The sequence below is a fragment of the Fusarium oxysporum genome, chromosome VIII, assembly GCF_013085055.1.
Source record: "Fusarium oxysporum Fo47 chromosome VIII, complete sequence".
Classification (NCBI taxonomy): domain Eukaryota; kingdom Fungi; phylum Ascomycota; class Sordariomycetes; order Hypocreales; family Nectriaceae; genus Fusarium; species Fusarium oxysporum.
Window position 1 is genome coordinate 3,126,226 of NC_072847.1, and position 21,876 is coordinate 3,148,101.

Consider the following 21,876-nt stretch of genomic DNA (forward strand, 5'->3'; position numbering starts at 1 on the left):
TTACCGACGAGACTTGCATGAGTTACATAAACAGATAACAATACAAATGGCTTCGTGCAAATTGCCGCTCACAATCGCTGTATCTCAGATGTCGAGGCATTATTCAGTGTCTCTCACTGCACCCACCAGAAGCTGACCAATCCAAAGCCCAGCATTGGAAAATTTGCCCCATCAACCTCGACACTCGCTCAGCCAAAATACCAGTAACACTGACTGATTGACTGCCCTGTCAACGTACGGACGTCACCACCACTTGACTCATCGAAGATGAAGAAGTCAATAGCATGCGGCGCATGTCGCTCCTCCAAGCGCAAAGTGCTCCTCTCCCCTCCCCATCCCTCTCACAGCAACTGACTCACCCTTCTCAGTGCATTCACTCAGGCGGTCCGCCCTGCACGCGCTGTCGCGACCGCGGCGACGAGTGCGTCTTCCCGCCCAAGGGCACATCCTTCATCTTCCGCCGGAGCCGTCTCGAGCGTCATCGGGATGAACTCGGAGCCGGGGCTGGGAGCCGGGCTGACTCGGAGCTCATCCGGGCCGGGAACTTGGCCACCACAGACCCATTCGGCTTCCTGACGGATGAGGTCAAGAATAGTTATCTGCGCTGCTCGTACAAGTGGTCGTTTCACCATATTCCGAATCTCCTCATTGCTATTCGTGAGAGGAGGTTGGATCCTTTGCTGGTTTGGGCGATGCTGGCTATCACTGTGAGGTGCGGCATATGATTCCTTCGCTTATCGTCTCACTCACATGTCGCAGGTTCTCGCAGGCTGCACCGCCGGGGTATGCGACACAGGTCGAAGCAAGCAATACATTCGCTGCTCATGCGCGGTCGCTTGTTCTGTCGCTTGTGGACCAACCGACCGTCCATCGCGCTCAGGTTCTTCTCATGCTGACTGGGCATTCCTGGGGCGCTGGCGAGGGTAGAAGAGCATGGGTTTATCTCGGTATGGCAGTGCGCATGGCCCAAGTCCTCGGGCTGTTTGAAGAACCACCACCAGCGACAACTCGAGAGGACTTTATCGACGCTGAAGAGAGGCGTCGCACCGCATGGACATGCTTCCTGATGGATAGTCTTCTCAGCGGAGGAAAGGGTCGCGACAGGATGTTGTCGGGTGATAAGATGCGGATACAACTCCCATGTGAGTCGGATAGCTTCAATTTCGGCCAGATCGTGCTGTGCGAAAGACTCGATGGCTCATTGCCGGACGGGTCCGCGATGGGTACTGTCCACGGCAGTCTAGGTATCGTAGCCAACAGCATGCGCGTCGCTGATGTCTGGGGCGCCGTCGCCAAATGGGCTTGTACACGGCACGACAACACTGTACCGCCATGGCAGCCTCAGTCCGAGTTCCAGATGCTGCTCTCCCGACTTGAGCTCTGGAAGAACTCATTGCCCGAACGGCTGCGATATGAACTCTTCCTCCTACGAGCGCACAGCGTGTCCAACCAAGGCCAAGCATACTGCTACATGCACTGCATCTACTTCATGAGCGTCATCTTCCTCTACCGATCTTACCTCCCTGAAGTTGAGATGCAAAAGGCTAGAGTTGGCGATAAGGATTGGGATCAATGGTCAACGTGGTCAAGCAAAGAACTCGAGAAAGTGGCCGAGCAGGTGTGCGACATGCTGCAAGAGATCCGCGCCTTTGGCTTGTACTTTCTACGCGGCCTCGTTCCATGGATTGGCTTCACCATTTACACGGCCGTCGGAACGATGCTGTACTTTTATCACTTCCCAAATCCCGGCGACACGGCGCATCAAGTTGAGAAGCGAAGGGAGCATATTGTCGAGGGCCTCTTGTTCCTCAAAGACATGCGACAAGCTTGGCCGATGGCTGACACCTGGGTAAGTCATCCGTCTCATGCCAGTAACTGTACTGACGGATCACAGCGCGAGAAGATCAAGGCGATGCAGATATTCTACAGCAACATCAAGGCCGACGGTGATCTCGCAGTAACACCCAGCGAACGACGAGAAATGCGCAACGCAATCATCGACTACGGCGCTCTCCAGCCCGATCCCGTGCGTCAACCCGACGCCGAAAGCACCGACGAACAAGTACGTCACCCCATCGCTCTCATATTCATTTACTAACAATTCCCAGAGCGCTACAGACGGCGAAAATGACCAGGCCTCGTCAAACGTCGACTTTTCCTTCATCGCGCCCGCAGACATTGACCTGTTCGACACAGATTTCGCATTCGGCAGCAACATGTACGCGACGTTCGCCGACGCAACGCAGGGCTTCTGGGAGAGTTTCCCTGGAAGTATGGACATCGCGGGCGACATGGTCACAGAGAACTGAGTGGTTTTCTTACTGCCAAGCCGGGAAATGTTGTAGGGCGATCGGCACTGAGACCCATCGTAACCTCATGACAGTGAATGGTGGGTGAGCTGAGTTCCCCGCGATTGCATTCAGGCTAAATGCAATGTTAGCCATCACGACAGACCAGCAATTATAAAAAGTCACCACTCATTCACGACAATACCTAATTCTCACCTCAATCTCATCGCATCAGTCAAAATGCCACAGGTCACAAACCCCATCCTTCCGGGCTTCAATCCCGACCCGTCAATCTGCCGCGTCGGCGATGACTACTACATCGCTACATCCACCTTTGAGTGGTTCCCCGGCGTTCAGATCCATCACTCCAAAGACCTCGCCAACTGGACTCTCATCGTGCGTCCAGTGAACCGCAAGAGTCAGCTCGACATGCGCGGTGAGCCTGATAGCTGCGGTGTCTGGGCGCCCTGCCTGACGCACGATGGAGACAAGTTCTGGCTCGTGTACACGGACGTCAAGCGCAAGGACGGTTCGTTCAAGGATGCGCATAACTACATTATCACTGCGCCTGCTATCGAGGGGCCGTGGAGTGATCCTGTGTACGCTAATTCCTCTGGCTTTGATCCATCGCTGTTTCATGACGATGACGGTCGCAAATGGTTCAACAACATGACCTGGGATCATCGCGCTCGGCCTCATCTATTCTCTGGTATCTTTCTTCAAGAGTTCGATCCCAAGCAGGGTAAACTCGTGGGACCAAAGAAGAACATATTCAAGGGCACAGATCTGGCTTATGTTGAGGGATCGCATTTATATAAGCGCAATGGATGGTACTACCTCTCTACAGCAGAGGGTGGCACAGGCTACACCCATGCCATGACCCTCGCGCGATCACGAAACATCTGGGGTCCTTATGAAGTTCATCCCCAGAAACACGTCGTCACTTCAAAAGATGCACCCAACGCAGCGCTCCAAAGAGCTGGACACGCTGATATCGTGGATACACCCGATGGCAAGACCTACATCGTGCATTTGACCGGGCGCCCTGTTACCCAAAAGCGACGTTCAGTCTTGGGTCGAGAAACAGCTATTCAAGAAGCTTACTGGGGCGATGACGACTGGCTGTACATCAAGAACGGTCCCGTCCCAAGTCTTCACGTAGATCTCCCTGCTGCACGCGACGACACAGCGTACTGGGAAGAAAAGCGATATACTTTTACCGACAAACTCCATATTGACTTCCAATGGCTACGAACACCTGAACCAGAGCGCATCTTCAACATCAAGAACAACCAACTCAGTCTCATCGGTCGAGAGTCCGTCGGTTCATGGTTCGAACAAGCCCTCGTCGCGCGTCGTCAAACCCACTTCTCCTACGACGCCGAAACGGTGATAACCTACTCCCCAGAAGACGAGCGCCAATTCGCCGGTCTAACAGCCTACTACTGCCGCTTCAACTTCTTCTACCTAACCGTAACCGCCACCGCCGCCGGCCAACGCGAGCTACAGATCATCTCCTCCGAAGAGTCATTCCCAATAGGTCGTCTAGAGCGTCCCTTCGCCGAGCCCGTGGAAATTCCCAACGAGGGCAAGGTTCGACTTGCGGTTAGTGTTCGTGCGGGAAGCACACTTCAGTTTTACTACGCTCTTGAAGGGCAGGAGTTGAAGGAGATTGGACCTGTGTATGATGCTTCTATCTTGTCAGATGAGTGTGGAGGACATCCTAAGGATGGAAGTTTCACGGGTGCGTTTGTGGGCATGGCGTGTTCGGATGTTAATGGGCTTGCGAAGGAGGCGCAGTTTGATTATTTTGTTTATAGGCCTGTGCATGATAAGTTGGATCGATATGAGATATAGAGAAAACGAATAGTCAATTCGAACACAAAGATTTCAACTTATGAAACCTCGCCACATATAATGAACTCGGAAAACAAAACGACTCAGAGAATAAAACCGTTAGCTAGAGAATGAAGGACAGAATACCTTAAAAACTATCGCAAGATTCACGGTCCTCGAACTTCTGAACCAACTACAAACCAAACGCCGTCTTCGCACGCTGAAAGTACTCCAACCTCGGCTGGAGATCCGTCCCAACACACTCCTCAATATACTTCTGAAACCCCGTATCAACATCCGTCTTGAACGCCTGTCGAACATCCTCCTTACACTGCGTCTTCAAAAACCAAGGTCCACTTCCAAAGTTGTACTTATCAACCGTAACATCATCCAACAAATCCCCCAACTCCTGATCCGAAAGCCCCTCCACACTCTCAACACCCTGCCATCCCTTGGCCAGCTCGGGAATACTCTTCGCATAGAGAAGATTATAGTTCGGCATTTGCATATTCGCAGTTCCTTGGCCGGGGCGTCCAGGATAGTGATTCCGCTTGTACTGAAAGTCTCCTGACTCAAAAGCCATGAGAGCGAGAACAGCGGCGATTTCAGCGGGGGAGTAGATTTGCTGGGACTGGAAGCTGGAGATGATGAAGGGGGCTGCTTGGGTTGCTGTGCGGCATTCTTTGTTGCCGGTGGGACAGATTTTTGATTTGGGGGCTATAGCTTCGATGATGGGGACTGCAGACAGCGAAGCTGCTGAGAGGGAGGCCAAGGAGGCGATGAGAGAGAGGGTAGTGAATTTCATTGTGATGAATGTCGTGGTATCAAGAGCTGATAGTAGCTGGTTGACGTTGAGTTGAGGCAAATGACCTGAAAGAGAGTGTGTTTAAGTAAAATCCACCAGGGATAGTCAATGCGAAAAGAACGTCTGTGAAACACAACGTATCACGAACAGAAAAAAAAAGGAGTGAATAACCTCACAATCAATCGGAGTGAATAAGGATGCCAAGAACAAACACAGATTCAGGGAATAAGTCCCCTAGATATACATTTTTTCCCCAAGCACAATTCGTGTAGAAACAATCCCAGCCGCGTTACCCAATAACATTCCTTGTCGAGGCGCAGGCAAACAAATGGTGAAACAGATGAAATGTGAAACGAACTGCTTCCGACCAATTGATGGGATCTGCAGGGGTCGGAGTCGGAAAGCTCGGCATTGTTTTAGGGGTAATGGGGGAAAGGGGCTGTGATTGGCGCTAGTGCTACCTTGCGGTGACATAAAGGAATAGTTAATGCTCGGCAGTTAAAGAATATGGGAGTGGTTGGTAAGTTTTGTCAGCTTGAGTGGAGATGTCTGTGTAAGTTGGGTCTGTCTTACTTACACCAAGGAACAGAGCGACACCAGAACAGAAGAGTAAAAAGATCAGTGCCACAGCCACTTGAGAGCATGAACAAAGAGAATTAATTACAATCTACCCATCCACCATTACATCACTACAGCTACCAATTGCCTACTCATCCCAGGTAATCTTCATACTCGTAGGAAACGGCCAAATGCTTCCCCAATCCTCCGTCATATAGACAAAGAAACCGCCCGGTCTCGGCACCTTCTTCAACTCTCCCTGCGCGCCCGGCACTCTCCTAACACCCTTCTTCCTAAACACCGCTCTGAATAGCTCCGTGAGCGCAACCTGGCTGATATCCCGTCCCAGACACGCGTGCGGTCCAACGCCATAGTGGATGTACTTATCCAGCGGACGCTTCGGGTCCACGACTCCAGGGTTGGGGAAGATCTTGGGGTCTTGGGCGGCTTGAACGAACGATACGAAGACGCGGTCGCCGGCATTGACGGGGATGCTGCGGCCGTCGTCTTCGTGGATCGTGTCGGGGCCTGTGGCTTCGCGGTAGAGACCGAATGTGCCGGCCATGCGGATGCCTTCCATTGCGTAGCCGAGGAGCAAGGCGTCTGTCTCGTCGCCTGTTTCGAGGGCGGCGATGCGGGCTAGTTCGGGGCGGTATTTCTCGCCTGCTGGGGAGAGATACCAATCCAGCGTTTGCGCAAACTAATCTCATTAGCACTCACTCACTCAATTGACGAGTAGGGGAAGTTTGACTTACCACTTGAGCCTGGTTGGGCACCATAGCACCAGCCGTAGGCAGGATCTGACTCCAGACAATATCCTCCGTACTCAAGCCCGCCTTCTTCAATCCCTTCGCCATATTCTCACCATACCTCGCCAGCGGATCATCATTCTTATCCGGCTTGCTAGTGAAAAGTCCCTTGACACCAATGCTATTCGCCAACTTGACATTCATCTCAATAATACCACCAAGTTTCTGCGCAACCTCTCGCGCACCCTGTCTAAGCGGGAAACTCTTGGCAGGATCAATGTCAAAGAAGATGCAGACAAAGATGACAGCGAGAATCATGTACAGCTCCTGCTCGGAGAACACACCCTTTGGATTCTCACTCGTCTTGAGGGGCAGGTTAAACATCCTCGCGACAAAGTGCGTGTGCGCAACGTTACCCACGTCCCGTACAACATCAACCTGCGTCTTCCCCGCAAGTCTGTACGACTTCTCCGCGAGTAGTTTCTCAGCGGTCGTCGCATAAAACGACTTCACTGCATTGCGCCACGTGTCGTTGTACAAGAGCTTGCCCATGCACTTACGCTGCTGGGCGTGCAGCGCCGTGTCGCCCGATAGCATGAAGCGACCGCCTGCTTCGCCCATGAGGTGCTTGAGGCCTTCTTCCCAGCAGACGCGGTACTTTTGCTGGTCCTCGAGAATGTACTTTGCCGCGTTGTACCCGATGATGTTGATGCGTGTGGCTGTGGGCTCAGGACGGGAAAAGTCAAAGCGGTCAGCGCGCTTGATGTTTGTGAGGATCTTCTTGTTCTCGGAGGGGATGACCATTGGGTAGTGAGCGTAGACGGAGTTGCCCTTGAAGTGCTGGGGGAATGCACGGAGGAAGAGTTTGTAAAAGACACAGCCGTGGTTGACCTTGAGATCGTAATCGACTTCCTTATATCCCCAGTTCGTCAAGTGGCGAGGGTTGTAGTCGGTGGTGTAGTACCTATCACCTCTGACCAGCGCCACGGCATCGGAGAGGACGACTCGAGAGATGGTGTAAGTCGGTGCGATACCAACACCAGGAACCATGGGAGTCTTTGCTTCCTCGGCGACGATGCCAGGGTACAACTCGACGTAATCAGGATGCTGATACAGATTGCGCAGGGCATCAGCGACGGAGGGATCAGAGTTGATGTCCTCAAACGTCTCATACGCCTTCAACCCGAAATGCTTCCTAAACTCATTCAATCCCGCCAAGTTCCACTTCCTCCCACGCATGATACCCAGCATCTCAATAGGCTTCATGATGCGTGGAACATTGCGTCCGCCGAATGCACCACCAGGCTGTTCAATAGCCGTAGCCAGCGCCTCAACCAGTTCATCATCGTTGAACTTGCCATCAGGACCTCTCTTGAAGCCGCCAAAGGTTCTCTCACTCGGCTCATCAGCAACACTAGCCTCGAACGCTTTGAGTGCCTTCATCATAGTCTGCAGGTTCATAGGCCCATAGTTCTCACCAAGAAGCTCAGTGTAGAAATCCTGAACCCACTTGTCGTCCATCTCCGAGAGACACGAGTGCCAGCGATAGCAAAGGTTGAATTCAGCAGAGACGACGTTTCCAGTGCCACTCTCCGACAAGTCCTTCGTGCCGACACTAACGCCCATTTCCTGTCTCGGATCAAGAGTCCATGTCGTATCAACCCTGTTCAAGTTGATGATGTTTCTCACATAGTCAATAAGCGTGATGTTGATGTACAGCCCACTGGTAACAAGTCTCGCTGTTTCGAAGAGCTCCGTGTCGCGCTTCTTCCAAGCAGCATCTGCAGCTTCGGGGGAGAGATGCTCAGCTGGTTTGGAGAAGCGACTGCCCTCGTTGATGTCTGCGAGGTTCGTGGCGACATGGTTGTGAAAGCGGTTGAACATGATGAGAAGGATGGGAACACCGGGTGGATTACCGATCAGACGCTTATCAGCGAAACAATCAGGTTTCAATTGACCGTCCTTGAATGTTCTGATTGAGTCGCGGTCTTTTTCGGTTGAGCCGTAGAGAGGGGCGAGGTCGAGATAGGAGGAGGAGTCGTTCTGGTTAGGGTCTTGGAGGTTTGTCCAGAAGAGGTCTGCGCATGTTAGTCAATTGATGAGACATGAGGTGAATGAAGGGGGCTTACCGTGAATGATAATAGTGGCCCAGTACCAAAGAATACTCGAAACATTGTTCGGATTCTTCCTAAAAGCATCTCTCGCAAAGACACTCTCGAAAATAGCCTCAGGATCAGGCTGCGCACCGAGACTCATGCCCTTGGGACGGACGGTTCTAGAGTAGGGGGTTCTCGCGGCGCCCAATTGAGGAAGATACGGGTTCTAAATCGTCAGTACCAATTACACTAAGCATCGGCGGAAGCAAGACAGAGTGTAGACTTACATTGTTGGACCCATCAGGCTGCCTGAACCGAAACTTGTCTCCCATGTACAGCATAGGTGGATGATCGATCGAGTTCCAAAGCTGCGAGATGAAACTATTCGTCAAAGACTCCTGAACCTTGGAGTGATCACTCAGATTAGCGACGAGCTGGATCGTGCGCTCCATGATCATCGTCTTGTCATCCTGTTGAGTTTCACCCTTGACTTTGGCCTTGACGATCTCGAGCAACGTCTTGAGATCTACTTCAATCAGCTTCATTCACTCAACACTCCATTCACCAATCACTACACCAGCTTCACGCTCAAGACGAATGGCGAAGTGGAGATTGAGAACATACCTCTTCCACGAAGACGTCGAATGTCTTGCTTCAAACCCGGTCTATTCTCCACAACACGATACGACCCATCGCCCATCTCCTTCGGGAGCGGCCGTTTACTCGCGACACGGAGTTGCTTGAAGCTCCTGACGATACCATCCTTCTTATCGCCGTTAGGAAGAGGCTTAGCTTCAGATTTGGTAGAAGACGAAGCAGGAGAAGATTTCTTCTCGTAGCCGTTTGTAGCTACGCCATTCTTGTGTTCCGCCATGATTGCAGTAAAGCTTCAAAACAAAAACACAAGAGAGTGAGAAGCTTCAACAAGAACAGTAAGAAGCTGGGAGCGGGGAGAGGGGAGCTGGGAGGGTGGACGTACGCCTCTTTATCTTGTCTCTTCTCTCAAGCACATGCGAGCTGCAACACAGTACAAGACCAGCTTGAGACCATGCAAGCTCCCAAGACACGGCATTCCAACCTCCGCTCTCCAAAACCCAATAAAACACACAGATTGACAAACCAGATGCAGTGGAACAAGACCTACGCGGAGCCGGACGCCCTCCTAGCTCCAAAAGAAGGTCAATCACCCTTGGAGATCCATGGATCTACAGCGCCACTTGAGACAAGAGTATTTGTAAGTGAGGGTAGATCTCTCTGCCATGTCTGAGATCTTTGTCTTGCTTCCGAGACACAAGTCTATGCACATGCAGCTACCTACCTGCATCAATCCCTATTTGGTTTATTGATATTGATGCTCGCATGATGCCGTGGCTTCAGCCCAATTCTTCCCAAGGTCACCAACTAAAAGCTACAAGCTCCAGCCAAAATCGATAGCGGACCGACCCGGTCTAAGCTGAAGCCGTCCCAATACGGCAGACTAACCAGCTGATCGACCAACCCGGCATTTACAAAAAATCTGGCCCTAAGCTTTTTTAGCGCAGTCACCTTCAACTGAGACACTTGATAATCAGCACGGTGTGAGTGGTCACTTTCAGAGCTGAAAGTCCTCTTTGGGAAAAGGGTGCGGAGGCGGGAGAGACAAAATGACGTGGTGTATTTTGTTTGGAGGGCTGAAACTGTATTAATATCCATTGTCTTGGAAACGATCCCCTTGCTTGAGTGTGCAGTAAATGGTACTGGATATCAGCCTTGATACAAATAAACAATATCGAAGAAGCCATTGAGGCAAAGCAATAGCATCAGCTCATTGCAATAGACAATACTCTCTCCCCTGCCTCTCCCAGTTCCCTCCGTCGATCCCTCACCACTCACCCGGTCCTCCCCAAGCTCCCATTTTCAGCTCGCCGATCCCTACCCCTAACGCCAATCCTGCACCCTTTTCGACCTCCTCATTATTGGATCGTCCCTCAGCCCAGAGACGGTTCCCCACTCCTCCCAAGATCCAATCTTAATCCCTAGATCTCATTCTCCACAGCGGGATAAAGATCGACCCAATATCCACTTTGGGCAGGGTACAGATCTGCATCGCACAGGTTTTCATACTGTAGACTGCATACTGTGCGGTAGGGAACACTTTATTGATCCTTCGCAGTGAGGGAGGTGCGGAAAATACCCGGCCTCAAATGCAGCTCTCACCAGAATCAGTCACTGAAGGTTGCGCAATAACGGTTTGTGACACTCTTTGTACCTCATCACACAACTCCAGCGCTATGCATCCTCTATTTAGCTATGCATGCTCTATTTGGTCCTTAGGTCATGTACATAAAAGTCCAGCTTATCGCTCTCATAAACATGGCCCTTCGGCTGTCCCGCGCCCCGGTAAATATTGTCAATCGAATGCTGATGAAATGTATCCTGGTGATTACAATTGAGAATATGATCCAGCCCCGGAGGATGCGTCAATCGAAAGATGCCATACCTAAAAATTGTCAGTGTCTACTCAAGCCTCACTTTGATCGCGTGACTTACGATGGTTGAAACTTCGGTGCGCATACAATCGCAACACTCTCGGGCATCATAACCTGATACCCAGCATGCGTATGCAAATCCCTCGAGCTCATAAAACACGTCTGCGTCGGATGCGTGTGAATCCACCCCAGCAGCAGCAAATCCTCCTTCATGCAATAATCAAACATGACCTCCTCGTTCTCCGTCTCACATGTATCCGACGTACACTTCTGATCCGGGATCAAGAGACACCGCACGAACAGCGCATTGTTGATCGGAGTGCCGCACAACATACCGCACATCTCCAGCCCGCGACGTGTATTGTCCGCTGCAATGTCGAGGAATTTCTGGCGCAAGTTTTTCGGAATGAAGAGGGAGCGTATTGGATCGCCGTTCTCGAGGTATGCGCCTGGTTTAAAGGTGAGACGCTCTTTTTTGGGGAGTGTTGGGGGGGTATCGAGGGCTTCTTTGCGGGGGACTTCGGGACGCGCGGTTTGGGGTGATGGTGAGGGGATGAGAGGTGGGTAGCCTGGTAGAGGGACTTTTTGAGGAAGAGCTGGTGGGAGACTTTGTAATGATGGTGTGTGTAGAGGTTCTTTTGGTGGAGGAGCGACGGGTTCCTTCGGTGGGCGACTTGGCTGTATTGAAGGTATTGGTGTTTGGCCCTCGTATTCAACGGCTCGTGGTCTCGAGATCGATGGATAACTGTACGTATGCGACGTCGGTCGGTAATCATCATCAGTCCGTCTCTCCTGCGCCGAATCAAGAGCATGCCTCGTCGCCTCCATCTGCCGCCTCAGATCCTCATCATCTCCAATCCTCGCCCCATCCCACTGATCCCATCTCCCACCTCTTCTTCTCGACATGATATCCTCATCTGTAATTCCGGACTGTCTCGTAGCCCTCCTCGCAGTGTCCCTCCTCATCAATTCCTTCTGCGCAAGATCAACAGCCAGATCTTGATTGTCAAACGCGTCCAGAATCTTTGCATTGCCCGTCAAACTCGGATCGCGCGCTGCAAATTGTTCATATCGTGACGACGGCTCGGGCTCGGTATTCGCTTTTGGCGACTGCGCCATTCGTTCCCATTCTTTGACGGCATTCTCGATCTCGGGTTTGAGCTGTTCAAGATCTTGGATGACACGCTGTATGCGTCTCGATAGCGCTTTGTACACCTTTTTGTTCTCGGGATCTTTGGCCTGGGGATGTGACGGGATGTACTTGAGGACGAGTATGGAGTGTCGATATAGCATCATATAAGCTCTTCCGAAATCGCCATCCGAGACTGCAAACGAGGCCTACACCGTTAGCTGCACACAAACAAAGATGCCGATAGGATTAGCAACAAACCTCTTGGTACAGCGTCTCAGCCGCACGTATCCAGTGCTTAACAGGAATGTTCGTGTTAAACTTGAAGTTCTCCGCCTGAGCCACCAGCTCCTTGACGGTCTGCGGCCTGGTCGGCCTCATCGCAATCCTCGAGTCCATGGCGAAATATGAAAGACGAGAATGACTTTCGCAGAGCTGAAGATGACTGTGTTAGAGTCGTCGAGGGTTATATCCAGTTCATGGTCGGGCGCCGCGTGGCTTGTTACTCAAAACAGTCCAACGTTTTAGAGCTGCCTGGTGATGGAATCATTGAGAAAACGGGTCCTGTGACGACGCGCCCGTTGTTCGGTACCTTGATTGCCCCTCCATGCCCAATGGCGGGGAATTCATTTACCCGATGCTGATTCCAAAAAGGAGGGATATGCAAGTAACCCAAAATGATGAAACGTCAGCCTCAAATTTGTGGCGCTGCAGCCACTTCTCGAATCATGGAGTAGATGGCGTGTTTTATTCCTGTGAATCGTACAATTATATCTCCCATCTGCAATGCGATCCCCACGCTGTCTCACCGAGTCGGATATCCCTTGGAAGTTTCCTCAGTAACTTGACTTGGCCTTGTATCCCGATATCTTCCGGCTTGTTACCTGTAGACATCGGGAGAATTCGCCAGCAGAAATCCCCATCATTCAAGGTTTAGGTTCGGGGAAACCGGGTCATGATCCTTGACGAAATACTTCCATAAGAGGCAACAAGACAGACGACGGAAGAAGATGCACATGTTTACAGAGTGCTTGATCAGGCAAGATCTCATCATGAAGTATAGAATGGGATATATCTGCCAAGAGAAAGCTATCTCTTGGTTAACCCCCAAACTTCGCATCATATCTCAGCTTCATCATGATCATGCCGCCACCATGTCGTGTCGGCCAAATAAACCCCACGGTGAAGGACGGTTATCGGCCCATCTATCCACGCCCATGACACCTCAGGTAAGGGGGGCATTGACCACGGTGTGGCCATGAGGGCCTTTGTTATTGAGGCTGCCAGGATAATATGCCGTATCCTCATCGAGTTGGGCATCTCCTGGGAAGAATTTTTGTAAGGGGCCGACGAGTTCAAAAGCCGGCGTATCCCCCAGGTCTTGAATGGTTATAAAGTCTAGCATCATATCTCAATTCAAGCTCATCATATCTCTTATACCTCTCATATCATATCGCTCACTTACATCTTCAAAATGGAAGCCATCAAGAACAACTCCATCGTCTCAAGCGTCGGGATCGACATCGACACCACCCGCAGAAGTAAACCACCCTCACTACCTCTCAAAACCTCAACTAACATCCCCAGCTGCTGTCAACGCCGCAATTGACATCTTCACAATTGACCAAGGGCACGTCACCCTCCCCAACGACCTCTGTCCTCTCGACGCCCTCTCCATCATACTTCGCAACATCTCCTCAGTCTTCGAGCTCGACGTCAGCGCTGATCTCGACCTAACCTGCCGTAACATCCTGCACCGCATTCTCCAATTCATCTTCGATACCAACACCCAATCCGCCCTCGAAGAAGACTCCGAGATCTTTGCCCATCTGAGCTCCAAGCAAAAAGCCCGTATTCTCGCACAGGCCATTGCCGCATTCACAGTAATTTTCCAGCGCTTAGCTCAGACTGGCGAGAAGGTCACTTATGGCGTTCTGAACCGCGAGGCACAGCTCTTCACGGAGAGTGATCAGCGCGCATTGATGCAGAGTCTCATTGAAGGCGATGCTGTTTTTGAGAATTGTACTCGGAAGAGCGACATTTCTGAAGCTATTCTCTCTGCTATTGACGCAGACGAAGACGCAGCGACACCTCAGCCCGTTGCTGCAGATGACAAGCAAGACTTTATGTTCTCTCCCAGCGCAGCTCAAGAGCACAAGAACATGGGCGTTCCCTGGGGATTCAGCATCATGGCGATCAACTAAACCACATCACGAACTTCAACTTGACGACTGGCGTTTTTTGAAAGGACTCTCCGATTAGCGCGGCGCTCATAAAGTGCCAGGTATTTGCATTATCATAATCCGCGTACTGTAGAATATAACTCAACTCATGGTCTATTTTTCTTTCATCTCTCTCGTCATTACTGAGGTGCTTCCTTGCCCTGGCTTTGAGCTGCGGTCTGAATCTGAATGATCTCTGTCTTTTTCTTCTCCAGCTTTTCTTGTGTCTCCTTGATTGTGTCTTCTAGTCGTGTACTGAGAATATTAGCACGCGATATGTAGTGAGGGCAAAGTGCTCACATTTCACCACTGATAAAGTCCAGACGACCCTTGACTGTGTTCTCAGCCTCAAACTTGTCTTGCTTCAGCAACACTGGCCCAGCGAGCTTGTAGATTGTCTCCCCCTCTTGTAGTCGCTCAAATTCCTGACCATCATTAGACCATGCTCACTGTATCTCAAAACATCACTTGCCTGCTGCACACCAATATTCTCCTGCTTCTGACCCTCCAACTTCTGTCGCGACGCCACAGCGTTCTGAAGTTCTACTCCCAATCAGCATAATTCCCCCTCCAAATGGACACAAACATACCGCCTTGAAGCTTCTGGAAGTCCTCAGACAGCGCCTGTAACCGTGCTTGAGGATCCGACATGATGATGTAAAAAGCGGTAAATTATCACTAAGCAGACGTAAAAAACCTGCTGCCTATTTCTGATTCGTCTTTTTTGAGTGTACTGTAGTTGTCGCCTAAATCGCCAAGGCAAAGGTCGAGAAGGTCGAGGTAAAGGTTGTGCAGCCCCTCTCTGCCCCGCTATAAGCATTGCGCTCAATCAATCCAATCCAACCGTGGATCTTGATGTTTCCCCGCCAATTCAATCCACCACAGCCTGTACCTGTCCGTCTGTACCTCCTGTTCTGCTTGCTGCTGCACTGCTTCCTCATCACCGTCCACCGTCTTTAATCCGACTTGAACGTCCCGAGGTTCTGTCTGTTCCCTCCTCCACTCTCTCTTCGACTTCCCCTTACTCCTCTGGGAGCCTCGAGTCTCGTCACCCCCTCCCCCACGTTCATCGACCCCAAACAACGTCACCATGTCGACCAACTTCCGCGATCGCGCCATCGCAGAGGTGCAAAAGGCCATCACAGCCGACCACAACAAGGAGTACCAAAAAGCCTTCGACCTATACATGTCTTCCATGGAACTCTGGGTCAAGGCGCTCAAGTGGGAGAAGAACAAGGCCCTTAAAGTCACCATGCAGGAGAAGATGGCGACGTACCTCGACCGCGCAGAAAAGCTCAAGCAATTCCTCGCCGCCGAGAACGAAAACGCAAACGGCGGCGGAAAGGCTATCATGGGCGCTAACGGCAGCTCAACTGGCAAGGGGAAGCCGCAGGCTGGTGAGGACGACGATAGCAAGAAGTTGCGCAACGCGCTGTCTGGTGCTATTCTCCAGGAGAGGCCCAACGTGCGGTGGGAGGATATCGCTGGTCTTGAGGGTGCGAAGGAGACGTTGAAGGAGGCTGTTGTTCTCCCCATCAAGTTCCCCAGTCTGTTCCAGGGCAAGCGACAGGCGTGGAAGGGTATCTTGCTGTACGGTCCTCCAGGAACGGGTAAAAGTTACCTCGCCAAGGCTGTAGCGACAGAGGCGAACAGTACCTTTTTCAGTATCAGCAGTTCCGACTTGGTCAGCAAATGGATGGGTGAAAGTGAAAGGTACGTTCCCTGCAGCCATTCGGTGCTCTATCTGACCCCTGCAGACTTGTCAAGCTTCTCTTCTCCATGGCGCGCGAAAACAAGCCCTCAGTTATCTTCATCGACGAGATCGATGCCCTCTGCGGCCCAAGAGGTGAAGGCGAATCCGAAGCCTCACGTCGTATAAAGACCGAGATACTTGTTCAGATGGACGGTGTAGGCAACGACAGCAAGGGTATTCTGGTCCTGGGCGCCACCAATATTCCCTGGCAATTAGACGCTGCTATTCGCCGACGTTTCCAGCGCCGTGTGCATATTGGTCTTCCCGACATGAATGGTCGCGCGCGCATGTTCAAGCTAGCCATCGGCGACACTGAGACCTCTCTCCAGGCTAGCGATTACAATATTCTTGCTGCCAAGTCCGATGGAATGTCGGGTAGTGATATCGCCAACGTTGTTCAATCTGCTCTTATGCGACCGGTCCGCAAGATTCTACAAGCCACGCACTTCAAGCCTGTAAGTTGCCCTTCAGTAGTATTTGATCTTCACTAACAAATCCAGGTTATGAAAGACGGCAAGCGCATGTTGACGCCCTGCTCACCAGGCGACCCCGAAAAGATAGAGATGACATACGACGACGTCTCATCCGACGAACTACTTGCACCAGACGTTGCGCTGAAGGACTTCGAGATGGCGCTTGACGATTCGCATCCAACTGTTTCCAAGGATGATATTGCAAGGCAGATTGAGTGGACCAATGAGTTTGGAAGTGAGGGCGCATGATAGCGGAGACAGGCAGATATATAACACAAGGGAGGTAGCGAGTTTACAGGATTATGTCTTAGCATGGCGGCGTCTTGTGGAGTTTTTATTTATCTCGTAGCTTGGCTTGGCTTAGGAATATGGTGTGTGGGTAAATGAAATGAATGTTGATATACAATTTTGAGTACAGGTCCAGAGCAACCCTTGCAGAAGTTGTGAATGATGATGGTGGGAGTTGGAGACAGCTGTACAGATTGGGCTTAGCGTTGAATGCTTGATGATGAAGTGCAGGGTAATTGAAAGACAATTGAAGTGAAGCATCAATCTCGGCCACGTGAAGACCTGAAGAAAAAGAATTGTTGAATAAAACACTTTCTTATAATTTTTTATCTGGGTTTATATTGAAATTTATAGAATATCTGACTTACGATTGAGTTACATCTCTGTGCTTAGGATGCATATGAAAAGAATGGTTTCCTATTACCCTTGAACAAACTCAGATCAATGACCCAGTAGGAAACTATATTTCATATTCAAAGGACAACATTTTTTTTTTGGAAGATGACGAAGTTACGTCTTAAATAGCCAGATACCAGAGACTTAACTCAACCAGTACCAAACTCTACCGGAAGTTGGCTGGTGACCTCCAGCTCTTGGTTGATCACAGCTTGCAGCTTTCATGATGAGTGCATCTGCTGTACTACCCCACCACCGTTCATCGCCGTACAGTCAACGCCAGCAATTTGAAATCCATTAAAGCGAAAGAGAGACAGGAAAGCAAAGTAACACGGGATGAGGTACGAGAGAATCTTAGTAAAAACAGAAATGGCCATGAATAAGAAGCCCAATTTCGAGTGTCTGCTTGTAAACCACTTCAAACACCATTGCCCCACTATCTTTATCTTATCCATCTTATCAAGCGGTATCCCACGGCAAAAACATAATTTCCTCCCCATCACCAACAATCCCACTATCCCAAATCACTAAACGCCATACACATTCCCATGTTCATCGCCTTCAAAAATGCTCGCTCATCTCTCCCACGGCGTATCCGCCCTTCAACCTCCCTAATCCGCCACGCCTCTAGCAAAATCACAAGCGAACAACTCGAACCTTCAAACGAACTCTCCGAGAGGCTACGAGATACAGGACTATGGCAATGGACTCGTGTGGCCGGCCGCCCGAAAGCGCCTATAGGTGATAAGCACCGCGCCAACCTCGTTAGTCAAAGTCTCTGCGGTACGGTTTCCTCTCCATTTGTTGGCTTGAAACTTATTGTCTAGATGATATTGCCCAATACATCGGCCCTTCATTCGATCGCCATAAAGGATGCGACATCGTCGATATCAACCCCGGTCCCGGCCTCTGGAGTCGCACTCTTCATGACCTCGTGCAACCGCGGAAACACATCCTCATGGAACCCGACATTGAGCTCTACAGGCCCTTTTTAGGCGACTTCCTCGACAAACCCAACGTCGAAGCCGTTCCCAAAGCTGGTATCCTCTGGAAAGACCTAAACTCGATCCTCGAATCCCTCCCCCACCAAACCATCCGCGATCCCGCCGCCGAGCCCAAACGCAACGACACACTCCTCGTCAACGTCAACCTGTGCTACTGCCCACCGAAGAAGTACCAATCGTTCGAATGCGTCAGCACAATGGTTCTCTACCAACTAATGTCCAGCATCCGCACCGCCTCTCTCTTCCAGCAATACGGTCTTGTGCGCATGCTAGTATGGATCTCCGACGACGGCAAACGGCGCCTTCTCCCACGAAGTGCCATCCGTCGAAAACGCAGCGCCTTCGAAGCAGAACTCTCCCTCGAATGGCTCCATGAAATCTGCGGCCATGACGTCGAAGTCGAAGATCGTTATGAGCTCCGCGATGAGTGGATCAACATGGAGTCAGGCTACAACTGCCTCAAGCGCATGAAGCAAGCTGGGTTGACGATGCCCAAGGGCCGCGAGACAATCATGTACAACAACCTCAGCGCCAATCAAAAACTCGCCAATAAGAAGCTCGCAGGCTTTCAACCACCACGACACAACCGACCTTTCCGCGAAGAACTCGAAGGTTTAGAAACAGCCTTCGCAGAAGACGAAGCCTCAGAGGCATCGTACCGACTAAAAATGCTGCGCTACCGCGAAAAGTACGACGCAGTAGATTCGCAGCTCTTCCTCGAACTGCTCCAGCAGCGCGACGCCCTTATGAAGCTCTGGAAGAAATCCCCCACCCAATTCCCCGCCGCCGAAGCAGAATTCAACGCCCGTCTCGACGGCGTAAAGAAAAACACACGGAAAGAATGGCTCATGGTCCGCGATAACTACCACCTCTTCCGTCAAAAGAAACCAACTCTATTCTGGGATCGCCGCCCCTTCGAACCCCTCGCCGCACGCGCCGATGAATTCTACCCCCGCATGCCCTGCGCTCTTCTCGACCTACAGCCCAAGGCCATGAGCAAGTACACACGCCAGCACGGCCCGACTTCGCGAAACGGTACCATCTCAGATACCATGCTTCGCTATTGGTTCCAGCACATGCTTGCACCAATACAGAGTGCGATGGACGGCGCGTGGCCTGGTTTCGGCGACTGTGCAGCTGATATCGCATCGCTTCATGATCCTAAGCTGGGCGGATCACCGGTTTCAGGACATGGAGCGCTGGTAGCGCGCTGTGTTACTGAGGAGCAATGGGCGGATATTATCAAAGCGTATCTGGAGTGGCCATTCGCCCCGGAGTATACTACGCTTGTGGGCAGATTGATGGATGATTATGATGTCGATCCACCTCAAGAGGACGAGTCCAAGGGTACGGCCATGGGCGGCGTTGCATGAATTGTACGAATATAGCGATACACCAATATTTACATGTACCATATCACACTATAGACAAAATAGAATTGTATATCATGATAATTGATACAATGAACTGAGAACTCATTCTGAGTCTATATGTACTGTACTTGACTTAGATGCCATAAACCCCGGTCGTCGTCCGTAGAGCAAAACGACATGCATCAGTAAAACATTTAAATAAAATATAAAAAAAACCACGCCAAAACGCCATCGCCTACCAAATCAAGGCCAACTCCACACAATGATATATCATATCTTCAACTTGCTCCACGTCTTCTCAATAGACGGATCCTTGAGCGCATCATCAACCCACCCCATCTTATCCCTATCATCCGCAATGACCCGCCCATACTCCAACAACAGCCGCAGAACATAAATCTGCATGTCTTCTTTTCTCAACACTTTATTCGCCCACTCCTTGCCCTCGAGTGCAATTCGCTGCGCAGCCTTATCATGGCCACTTGTTTCTCCATAACCCCTGAAATACTCCATTATGCCGTAAAAGTCCTGGAATCTGTTATCCATGGGGACAAAGTGCACCCACGGCACGAGACGACTGTCGTGCCACTCTCTGAAGAGCGTTGCTTTTATGGGTAGGGATGTTGAGTTGAGAAAGCCGAGGTAACGACCTGAAAAGGAGTTTCCGTCGATATCGGGAACGTATTTGTAGTCGAACTGCTCGTGCATGTCCATGCCGTCAACCTTGGCGAAGTAATGATCCGTGTACCAGCATCGGCCGTCTTCTTCAGATGGCGAGCACATGAGATCGACGAAGCCTACTTCAGACCATTCGCCGACCCACTCCCCAAGACGACCATCAGCTTGGGCGTGAAGATTATACTGCTCCGACGGAAGGACGAAATTCTCCGGCTTCTCCTTACCGTGCTCAACAGCCGAGACCTTTGTCTGGTTCAGCATCGAGACGAATCGATGACGATGAAAACCGCGCCAATTCTCAGGCTTATTCTTGCCTCCCGTCGCGACACCGCGCCAGACCACAGTGTTCCCCTTATTCTGCCACTCCACATCATCCTCACCGCCCGTGAAGCGATCCTCTCCCTTCCAGTAAATCGGCGGCGGGAGAAGAATCTCATTGTTGATAGCGAGTTTTGAGCCGCCAAACATAGGAAACAGAACTTTTGTAGACGAAACAGAGATGGGATTGATCAAAAGACCGTTTAGGCCCTGAAGGTCCGGTTGATGGCAGATTTCGCTCGATAGTGTAAAGTTGGAGACGTAGCCTGCGAAAGAGTGCTTCTCGGCGTTGGAGATGTCGATTTCCGGGGGATGGTTGAAGGACTCTTTTAGAGGGGCCTGGCGGGCTGGACTGTCTGGGGGACATCCTCGACGGGCGATTGGCCAGTATGGGCCTGTAAATGTTAGCAAACGTCAAAATGAAACTCTTTGGTTGACATACTGGTCTTTTCCCATCGCTTGAAAGGGATTCTGACGTCCCTATCATGTCGCCCAGCAGTAGGAAGCTTCTGAAACTCCGAAACAACCTCCTTCGCAGGCCAAAGGCTCCGCGACGCAGCGCCCTTGGTCATGTACCCATCAATATCCTCCCACGGCACCACAAGACGGGGCTCGTCCATCGCATTCAACGGCATATCCAGATCAGGAACCATATGTTCAATGGAACGAATCATATCAAGCCAGATCAACGTCCAGAACCAATCACTCGTTGAATTAGCCTTGCCGTTTCGAATGTGGATCGACATCTCAAAGCTGTACGCCTCTTTTCGGATAATAGGTTGAGGAACGCCCCAAAACGGGTCAATATCGTGGTAAACCTGATCCCAGAACTCTTCCACCACGATGGCGTTGTTCTGCTTGGCGAAATCCCACCATTTGTCGAAACCTGGCGGGGGATGACGACCACGGCGTTTACGGTACGCTTGGGCTGCTTCTTCAAGGGTATGCGATTCTCTGGACAGGATATCTTTGTATCGTTTTCCGCCGTCGTTAATGAGCTTGTCAATCGGATGAGCGCCCTGTACAGGTTTGTTTGAGAACTCCCCAAGTTAGCACGTGTCACCAAGCCCGCACAATTAAAACATACAGGTTGCTCCGCTGCCTTCGCAGGAAAAGAACCAGCGCCATCAGCAGCAGCAGGTTGTGATTTCTGTATCGGCAGGAGAGACGGCGCAGGAGAGCGATTGCTAAAAGACCAAAACGCAAAGAGAACGAGAGCAGCGAGGGCGCCGAATCGAATGAAGGAGGAGCTGCGCCGTGTCCTGAACCCAGGCGCAAGCATCTTGGGCATGTCGTCGGTATTCGAGTATCCGCCAGGAATTATCGTAGCCGATTACGGCGCAAAATCTGACGCCAGCGACAGAAAAATGAATGCGCAGGGTTTTCGAGAGGGCGAAAGGGATGACGAATGCGGTAGTGGAAGAAAGGTCGATCGCGGGGCA

The 21,876-nt window shown here is 51.1% G+C and overlaps 9 protein-coding genes across 9 annotated transcripts; 5 read left to right on the plus strand and 4 right to left on the minus strand.

The window, feature by feature from the left end:
• Positions 1–284: 284 nt before the first annotated feature.
• Positions 285–2,442, plus strand: FOBCDRAFT_297616 (fungal-specific transcription factor domain-containing protein; the record flags this gene model as incomplete). The annotated part of the gene is made up of 4 exons (XM_054706585.2): positions 285–712; positions 760–1,849; positions 1,895–2,062; positions 2,109–2,442. 4 exons carry the CDS (start codon positions 285–287, stop codon positions 2,307–2,309), a joined length of 1,887 nt encoding a protein of 628 aa, XP_054562560.2. The 3' UTR covers positions 2,310–2,442.
• Position 2,443: 1 nt separating this feature from the next.
• FOBCDRAFT_297622 (glycosyl hydrolases family 43-domain-containing protein) lies at positions 2,444–4,145 on the plus strand (the record flags this gene model as incomplete). Its single annotated transcript, XM_059611914.1, has 1 exon — positions 2,444–4,145. Exon 1 carries the CDS (start codon positions 2,529–2,531, stop codon positions 4,143–4,145), a length of 1,617 nt encoding a protein of 538 aa, XP_059467782.1. The 5' UTR covers positions 2,444–2,528.
• Positions 4,146–4,317: 172 nt separating this feature from the next.
• FOBCDRAFT_297624 (heme peroxidase) lies at positions 4,318–9,206 on the minus strand (the record flags this gene model as incomplete). Its single annotated transcript, XM_031187698.3, has 7 exons — positions 4,318–4,793; positions 5,507–5,562; positions 5,640–6,187; positions 6,243–8,314; positions 8,366–8,558; positions 8,620–8,858; positions 8,957–9,206. 7 exons carry the CDS (start codon positions 9,204–9,206, stop codon positions 4,318–4,320), a joined length of 3,834 nt encoding a protein of 1,277 aa, XP_031034963.3.
• A 1,318-nt stretch (positions 9,207–10,524) lies between these two features.
• Positions 10,525–12,504, minus strand: FOBCDRAFT_230321 (uncharacterized protein). Its single transcript, XM_031187695.3, has 3 exons — positions 12,191–12,504; positions 10,862–12,138; positions 10,525–10,811 (listed from the first exon to the last, which is right to left on the minus strand). Exons 1-3 carry the CDS (start codon positions 12,326–12,328, stop codon positions 10,631–10,633), a joined length of 1,596 nt encoding a protein of 531 aa, XP_031034960.2. The 5' UTR covers positions 12,329–12,504; the 3' UTR covers positions 10,525–10,630.
• An 899-nt stretch (positions 12,505–13,403) lies between these two features.
• On the plus strand, positions 13,404–14,133 carry FOBCDRAFT_205643 (uncharacterized protein; the record flags this gene model as incomplete). The annotated part of the gene is made up of 2 exons (XM_031187694.2): positions 13,404–13,470; positions 13,517–14,133. 2 exons carry the CDS (start codon positions 13,404–13,406, stop codon positions 14,131–14,133), a joined length of 684 nt encoding a protein of 227 aa, XP_031034959.2.
• A 148-nt stretch (positions 14,134–14,281) lies between these two features.
• Positions 14,282–14,944, minus strand: FOBCDRAFT_230324 (Prefoldin). The gene is made up of 4 exons (XM_059609829.1): positions 14,742–14,944; positions 14,624–14,694; positions 14,452–14,576; positions 14,282–14,406 (listed from the first exon to the last, which is right to left on the minus strand). The coding sequence occupies exons 1-4, from the start codon at positions 14,800–14,802 to the stop codon at positions 14,292–14,294; spliced, it is 372 nt and encodes a 123-aa protein (XP_059465658.1). The 5' UTR covers positions 14,803–14,944; the 3' UTR covers positions 14,282–14,291.
• A 91-nt stretch (positions 14,945–15,035) lies between these two features.
• FOBCDRAFT_230325 (P-loop containing nucleoside triphosphate hydrolase protein) lies at positions 15,036–16,870 on the plus strand. The gene is made up of 3 exons (XM_031187692.3): positions 15,036–15,864; positions 15,909–16,359; positions 16,405–16,870. The coding sequence occupies exons 1-3, from the start codon at positions 15,242–15,244 to the stop codon at positions 16,624–16,626; spliced, it is 1,296 nt and encodes a 431-aa protein (XP_031034957.2). The 5' UTR covers positions 15,036–15,241; the 3' UTR covers positions 16,627–16,870.
• Positions 16,871–17,443: 573 nt separating this feature from the next.
• Positions 17,444–19,519, plus strand: FOBCDRAFT_230326 (uncharacterized protein). The gene is made up of 2 exons (XM_031187691.3): positions 17,444–17,844; positions 17,889–19,519. Exons 1-2 carry the CDS (start codon positions 17,610–17,612, stop codon positions 19,436–19,438), a joined length of 1,785 nt encoding a protein of 594 aa, XP_031034956.1. The 5' UTR covers positions 17,444–17,609; the 3' UTR covers positions 19,439–19,519.
• A 41-nt stretch (positions 19,520–19,560) lies between these two features.
• On the minus strand, positions 19,561–21,845 carry FOBCDRAFT_50470 (uncharacterized protein). The gene is made up of 3 exons (XM_031187690.3): positions 21,522–21,845; positions 20,877–21,474; positions 19,561–20,829 (listed from the first exon to the last, which is right to left on the minus strand). Exons 1-3 carry the CDS (start codon positions 21,723–21,725, stop codon positions 19,709–19,711), a joined length of 1,923 nt encoding a protein of 640 aa, XP_031034955.2. The 5' UTR covers positions 21,726–21,845; the 3' UTR covers positions 19,561–19,708.
• Positions 21,846–21,876: the final 31 nt, after the last annotated feature.